Source organism: Amblyraja radiata, chromosome 16, assembly GCF_010909765.2.
Source record: "Amblyraja radiata isolate CabotCenter1 chromosome 16, sAmbRad1.1.pri, whole genome shotgun sequence".
In the NCBI taxonomy this organism is placed as follows: Eukaryota; Metazoa; Chordata; class Chondrichthyes; order Rajiformes; family Rajidae; genus Amblyraja; species Amblyraja radiata.
The window spans coordinates 33,027,976-33,036,200 of NC_045971.1; the positions used below are offsets into that span (position 1 = coordinate 33,027,976).

At 45.5% G+C, this 8,225-nt stretch overlaps 1 protein-coding gene across 1 annotated transcript; it reads right to left on the minus strand.

Moving 5' to 3' along the window:
• Window positions 1-1,792: 1,792 nt before the first annotated feature.
• On the minus strand, window positions 1,793-2,242 carry LOC116981751 (interferon tau-3-like; the record flags this gene model as incomplete). Its single annotated transcript, XM_033034801.1, has 2 exons — window positions 1,793-1,891; window positions 1,994-2,242. Coding segments are annotated over 2 exons (348 nt in total), but the record flags the coding sequence as incomplete, so codon positions are not given.
• Window positions 2,243-8,225: the final 5,983 nt, after the last annotated feature.

An 8,225-nucleotide genomic window follows, 5' to 3' on the forward strand; every position in this document is an offset into this window, starting at 1 on the left:
ATCGAACCTGCCTCCACCACTTCCACAGGAAGCTCATTCCACACAGCTACCACTCTCTGAGTAAAGAAGTTCCCCCTTATGTTATCCCTAAACTTTTGTCCCTTAATTCTGAAGTCGTGTCCTCTTGTTTGAATCTTCCCTAATCTCAATGGGAAAAGCTTATCCACGTCAACTCTGTCTATCCCTCTCATCATTTTAAAGACCTCTATCAAGTCCCCCCTTAACCTTCTGCGCTCCAAAGAGTTTCCTAAAACTGAAGAATTTAATGTTCATATGTTTACGCTGTAAGGTACAGAAGCACAATATGAAGTGCTGCACCTTCACTTTGCGTGTGGCTTCACCCTGGCAATGGAGAGGCCCAGGACAGAACGGTCAGTATGGATAGTTGAAATGGTTATCCACCGGGAGATTGAGGGACAGATAATACATCTGATGCTTTTGCAGGGCAAAGTATGTGGGGAGGGGATGGTTTGGATGGGAAAGAATGAGTGAACCTGGGACTTGCAGAGGGGCTGATGTCTGCAGAAAGCGAAAAAAGGGGGGATGGGAAGATGTAGATTGTAGATCATGGTGGGATCATGTTGGAGGTGGTAGAAATGTTGCAGAACGATGTGTTAAACTGGCAGTCTATTAGGGCCAAAGGTAAGCACAAGAGGATGTGCTTCTTATGAGAGGAGGAGCAAGTGCAGAACTATGGGACACAGAAGAGACATGGGTGTAAGATCCATACTTTCTGTAATGGGGTGACCAGAAATGCACACAACACTGGAAATGTGGCTCTTGTACCCAATACCCCATCCGAAGAGGGCTAGTATCCCAATTCACTTCCTTATCACTCTAATTCATATGCATTGTCTGTGCAGAGGAAAAATATATAATCGAGTGAAGTGCCTGGAACATTGAGAATTCCCACTCAGTAAAAATATTGGCAATAACTAATACCACGCCCCTCCAAAATAGTGAAAACACTTGAAATACACATCTTCAATGAAAAGTTTTTTACTTATTATAATATATTATCCATTACTAATCACACAATAACAATAGATTAACACAGCTTTTGAACATTTTTATCTGCTTATGAATATATCACAGAAAATATTAAAACATTTTGGTAAATTTAGCTTCTGACCAGTGAGACAACAAGCACATAATCATTACTTTGGGTGAAGGATGACGTTAAGCACAATGGTTCAGTAAACCCACCACATGAGAGGGCTCAGTGCAGGCTGGTTCACTCCCAATGCACAGTCTCATTGCAGCAGTGCACATGGAGGACGAATTTTCAGTAAAAGAGGCAAAAAGCTACGATTCTAAAGTTCAAACCATTTCCACAGAAGCAAACTGGACAGACATTGTACCAATTCATATAGATGAGATAATTCAATATGAAATGCCACCAGTTCACTTCAAAGTAGGAAGTGAAATAGTATCGACCAGAACAGAAACAAGCTGCAGCAAGGCATTGACAATGATCAACTGACCAGAGCACCTTATTCAGTCATGGAACTCTGCATTGCAGCAGCTGCCAGTTTTTGAAAGAGATTCACATTTCATCACAGGATAATGATACAAAAATAAATATCAACAAATTAAAACAACACTTAAATAGAGAAAATGAGCCAAAAGTTCTTTGTTCTCCATCTCTGGCTAGATGAAATTCACGTCAGTTTCAGAAAAAATATATAGTAGTCAGAAAATGCTGAAGTTGCACATTCTGACAACAGTAGAAGATGATATTTTCAATAAGTTGTCTTTAATTTTAGTCTCTTTAGAATCACTTTAAAAATCTTCAGTATTCCTTGCTGATTGTTGCCATGATGAGAAGGAGCTGTTGTAAATGTGCCCTGGTCTCAGTGTAGGTTATTTCCCAGGCACAGTCACTGAATCCCTGGAATGCGAAAAAGTCAAGTAAATTTATTAGACAATGAACAGATAGAAATTGGCTGCAAAATCTGTTGGTAATTACAAAGTTTCATATGTGGCAGCTCACCTTCTGTTTCAGAAACTTTGTGAGATCCTTAAAATATTTAAGAACTGTGGCATTCTTCCTTGCCCTGGACCCTGGGCTTGCTTTCCTGACACAGACTTCCAGCTCTCTCAGCTGCCGATCCAAGAGAAATGTGAAGTGTTCTACTGTGGCCTGGACCCATGTTACTGAGCTCAGCTTCATGCTGTAGATCCTGCGGAGGTGATGCAGTGTTTGATGGACAATCTGGATCCTGTCCTGGGCCTGTGCAAAACACACATGGTGACATTAGACAGATCCTGGATCCAGTAAGTTTTAAAGTCAGAATAGAATGCTTATGAGTCTTAGTAGAATAAGACAAGGTGTAATCAGGTATAGTTTCATCAATCGATCAGTGATGGAAATGGGTTTTAGGATGTAGGGGTACTCTATGGTCTGTGAGGCTGCGGTTGGGAAGGAAATGGGGGTAATTTATTTATGTGCGGTCATGGAAACATAGAAAATAGGTGCAGGAGTAGGCCATTCGGCCCTTCGAGCCTGCACCGCCATTCAATATGCTCATGGCTGATCATCCAAATCAATATCCCATACCTGCCTTCTCTTCATACCCCCTGATCCCTTTAGCCACAAGGGCCACATCTAACTCCCTCTTAAATATAGCAAATGAACTGGCCTTAACTACCTTCTGTGGCAGAGAATTCCACAGACTCTGTGTAAAAAATGATTTTCTCATCTCGGTCCTAAAAGACTTCCCTCTTATCCTTAAACTGTGTCCCCTTGTTCTGGACTTCCCCAACATTGGAAATAATCTTCCTGCATCTAGCCTGTACAACCCCCTAAGAATTTTGTAAGTTTCTATAAGAGCCCCCCTCAATTTTCTAAATTCTAGCGTGTACAAGCCGAGTCTATCCAGTCTTTCTTCATATGAAAGTCCTGCCATCCCAGGAATCAGTCTGGTAAACCCTCTCTGTACTCCCTCTATGGCAAGAATGTCTTTCCTCAGATTAGAATACTCCAGGTATGGTCCACCAAGACCCTGTACAACTGCAGTAGAACCTCCCTGCTCTTATACTCAAATCCTTTTGCTATGAATGCTAACATGCCATTCGCTTTCTTCACTGCCTGCTGCACCTGCATGCCTACTTTCAATGACTGGTGTATCATGACACCCAGGTCTCGTTGCATCTCCCATTTTCCTAATCGGCCACCATTCAGATAATAGTCTACTTTCCTGTTTTAGCCACCAAAGTGGATAACCTCACATTTATCCACATTATACTGCATCTGCCATACATTTGCCCACTCACCCAACCTATCCAAGTCACCTTGCAGCCTCCAAGCATTCTCCTCATACCCATGTAAGAGTACAAGAATGCATCGTTTGTTTATTGTGTATTTATAATATAGTTTATTGTGTATTATATGTCTTAGCTGCTTTCTTGCATCTCTCTCTGTCGGCTGCAGACATCGTCTGCTTTGGTGAGGGAAGCAGGTCGGCGATTGATCCATCGGCCCCTAGGTGACTGGGTCTGATTGCCCATCGTGAGACCAGGGCATTATGTGATTGGACACAATGCCCTTGGAGACAGTGGCTGATTGGACGGGAGTAGACCGATTTGTGGACTGGACAAGAATTTTAAGGGAAGCTGGTCGGTGATTGGACGCAACCCCCTTAGAGACAGCAGTTGATTGGCAGCCAAATAATCGGGCACAGAAAATTTGAAAATAGGAAAACAATAAAATCGGAATTTCGATTTAAATCGGAAGAATATCATGCCTGATCTGCAGCAAAGATACTAGTAGCCGGTGTAGTATAATTGATGTGCAGTTCCTTCCTATTGAAGAAGAACCCTGGCGCGAAACAACTCCTAATCCATTCCCTCCACGGATGCCGCCTAGCCCGCTGAGTTCCTCCAGCACTGTGTTTTTTATTTAGCTCTTGAAATTGAAGTTAGACATAAAGCTGGAGTAACTCAGCGGGACAGGCAGCGACTCTGGAGAGAAGACATAGAAACATAGAAATTAGGTGCAGGAGTAGGCCATTCGGCCCTTCGAGCCTGCACCGCCATTCAATATGAGCATGGCTGATCATCCAACTCAGTATCCCGTACCTGCCTTCTCTCCATACCCTCTGATCCCCTTAGCCACAAGGGCCACATCTAACTCCCTCTTAAATATAGCCAATGAACTGGCCTCGACTACCCTCTGTGGCAGAGAGTTCCAGAGATTCACCACTCTCTGTGTGAAAAAAAGTTCTTCTCATCTCGGTTTTAAAGGATTTCCTCCTTATCCTTAAGCTGTGACCCCTTGTCCTGGACTTCCCCAACATCGGGAGCAATCTTCCTGCATCTAGCCTGTCCAACCCCTTAAGAATTTTATAAGCTTCTATAAGATCCCCTCTCAATCTCCTAAATTCTAGAGAGTATAAACCAAGTCTATCCAGTCTTTCTCCATAAGACAGTCCTGACATCCCAGAATCAGTCTGGTGAACCTTCTCTGCACTCCCTCTATGGCAATAATGTCCTTCCTCAGATTTGGAGACCAAAACTGTACGCAATACTCCAGGTGTGGTCTCACCAAGACCCTGTACAACTGCAGTAGAACCTCCCTGCTCCTATACTCAAATCCTTTTGCTATGAAAGCTAACATACCATTCGCTTTCTTCACTGCCTGCTGCACCTGCATGCCTACTTTCAATGACTGGTGTACCATGGCCCTTCTTCAAACTGAACTGGACTGTCGTCGGTGAGAGTACTTGTGATTGTCTGCAGAAGGGTCTCGACCCGAAACGCCACCCACTCCCCAGAGCCGCCGCCTGTCCCGCTGAGTCACCCCAGCCCCCCGTGTCCACCTTCAACTCCAGAGCCAAACAAAAAACACAGAGTGCTGGGGGAACTCAGCGGGCCAGGCGGCAACCGTAGAGGGAACTGACCAGGAGCCGCCATGGGCCAGGGTTCCCCCCACCTCCCACCCCCCAACAGGAAGGTACCGCAGATGCAGCCATCCCCACAAAATACTAAATGATTCCGGGAATGCTGAGGCGAGAGGGTGAGAGAGAGGGAGTGAGAGAGCGAGCGAGATCCAAAGGACGGATTCGGATCCCAACTACACCTCGCTGAGACCTCGCCAGCAGTTTCAAACCCGAGCCACGTGGACCAAGATACCACATTGAAAACAACCACATTCGCTACTTTGACTGGAAGTTCGCGTTCCGCCACAGTCCCGCCAGCAGTTTACAGCTGTTTGATATTCGCTTCTGGAAGGAGCGGGTGGTCTACGAGTTGAGCGTCCTGGAGGTGAACTCCGTTTACAGCGCAGAGACGCCAGGTCTGATAAGGGCAAAGTTCTTACAGTCATTATGGAATTGGGAAAATTCCAATGAGCTGGTGAAAGACGTGGATTCTGTGAGTTGTCTCTGCCATGCTGCCCGCTTTAATATGTTACAATCCGAAAATAGGTGATGTTTGAAAAGTGAAATGATTCCACTGGAAATTTGGAAGGTGTCGGGAGAGAGCGGTCTCCGTTCTGAAGTAAGGAATGTGAAAGTGGGAGAGTCCCGCGGCAGCGACGGGGGGAGAACAAGCAGCGCTGCGGCTCAGAGCTTCGCAGGGTTACATCAGGGGGTCACAGGTGTTGTGGGGGAGACTCAGTCTCGGCAGGGGACGGGGTGGGGAGGGGACGTGACAGGGGGACAGTGCGGAGAGCCGGCTCACGGCCGCTTGGTTGGTGGCGACTCTCTCAGCGCGGATACACGTGACCCACACTCTGCGATCCGAGGAGAAAGTGCCTCTGGCTCTCTGTTATTTACACCAGACATTTCTGCTTTTGTTTGAAATTAAACGGCTCCGAGCCGAGTGAGAAGTCGTTCCCGATCCCTTTCCTCTCTGAAGAAGGGTCTCGACACGAAACGTCGCCCATTCTTTCTCTCCAGAGATGCTGCCTCACCCGCGGAGTTACTCCAGCATTTTGAGTCTAACTTCGATTTAAACCGGCATCTGCAGTTCTTTCTTACACCCAATCCCTTTCCTGTCTTCTCGCCGCCGCGGGAAGTCTCCGGCTCGGTCTGCCGTGGGGAAGCGGCCGCGCCGCAACTTCAGCCGAAGAGAAAGCGAAAGTGTCCCGTGGAAAGAGACGGGCTCATCACATCCGAGGGTGGATGTGTGTGTGTGTGTGTGAACCCACCGGGCCCCGCTGAGAGGCTGAAGGGAAACGGGATAAACGGGTATTGGGTTATTATTGTCACGTGCACTGAAATATTGTGAAACCCTTTGTTTTACCGCATCTCAGTCAAATCTAACCTTGCTGGAGTCCAACACGTTTAGTTCAGAGATACAGCATGGAAACCGGCCCGTCGACCACAGAATCCACAATGACCGTTCACACGCGATCTATGACACTTTCTCATCCATTCCCTACACACTAGGGAATTTTGAAATTCAAAATAATATCTACAGCTTGTGATTTAGGCAGCTGTAAGCTGCATAAATGCTCTGTTGCGTTTGCTTGTGTTAGCCAGGCGCAGTTTGTTCCGTATTAGAGATTTGAACAAGTTCCACAATTATTACCACATCCATATTGGGCCAGAAAGAATTCACATTAATAAACTTTGAATATTGACAAGACGAGGGCGAACAAATAATGAAATAAAAATCCAATCATTTGGAAGCTGTGCGTTTCAACCTCTTTCTCGTCTGGTAGGACTGTAGGTGTCTCTGGTAGAAGTGAGGGATGAAGTGTAGAGATAGGTGTTGCATCGCCTGCAGCTACTGGGGAAAGTACGTGGTGAGAGGGCGGTTTGGGAGGGAAAGGGGTGGTGAAGCAAGGGGTTGAGGAGATGGGGGGGGGGGGGGGGGTCCGTGTAAAGAGGAAAAGAGCGGGGACGGGAGGTGCGATTGGTGGTGGGATCACGTTCAATGTGGCGGAATTGTGGGAGAATGATGTGTTGGATGCAGAGGCTGGTGGGGTGAACGCCAAGGACCAGGGTAAGTCTATTCGTGTTCCGTCTGGGCGAAGGAAGTGAGATCCACCCATAAACCACTGGGAGAGGAATAGAAAACATTTGCAATCGGAAACATATTTATAAACAACTGACATCCACAAACATTAATAATAACATCAGTTCAGAAAACATGTGAGTTTCTGAACAATTTATTGATACTAAATTTCAATCCTTCAGTGTAAAATATTCCAGTGAAAAAAAAACATCTCTTAATAAATATCTATAAATAAATATGTTACGAGATTAATTTATACATTTAGTTGCATTTGTACAAAGGAATACAATTTTCGTGGGCTGAATAATCATCACATTTCAGGTAAAACCACAGAAAAGAATGAATAAATAGAGGTTAAATAAACCAAAATAAATACATAAATAAACCGATATAATCCACAGTTTTAAAACAGGAATATGCTTTTACAAATTACGGCCAGCCGCTGTATGTATTTATTCACTGTTTCATTCCAGTTATGTCTCATTGACACATTTACTTGCAGCACCAACCACGCCGCCATCACCAAGTCATCCCCTCGCGGTTCCAGAGCCGCTCAGCGACCCCGGGAAAGTCACGCAGTGAAAGGCCTCCCGCCACTAGGCCTGAAAGTTGTCGGCAGCATCGCCATGCGACGGGGCCAGGTCGCCCAGAAACACGGCAACATTTAATCTCAGTTTAGACAGTTGGAGCTGCAACGCCAGTGGATGGGATAATGGGCCCAACACAGTCACTCTGAATGAAAATATTTTCTTCGTTGCTGCTCCAGCGCACATACGCTGGAAGGTGAACAACACTGTAAACCCTACACCGAGTGAAACATTTCATCAGATACAAACATAACGAAATCCCAACAGAATGAACAGTAAATAGGGAATAACATCCAGACGTAATTTCCACTTTCCCAACTCCCGGTTGAAGACGTTTACAAATAAAATATTGTTCAGTTAATTCTTCTTTCCCCGTTGATAGACACAAAGTGCTGGAGTATCTCAGCGGGTCAGGCAGCATGTCTGGAGAAAAGGAATAGCTGTGGTTTCGGGTCGAGACGTCTTCTTGTGCTGCCCGCGCGCGGGGAAATGTTCAGTTTCAGCTCCTAGTGTTTGCCATTATGAGAAGGATCTGCTGTAAATGGGCTCTTGTCTCAGCACGGATCATTTCCCAGGCACAGTCGCCAAAGTTCTAGAAAAAGGAGGGAATCAGGAAAATACATTAAGCAAGGGACAGATTGAATTTGGGTGAAATGCAATATCTGCAAATAAAAA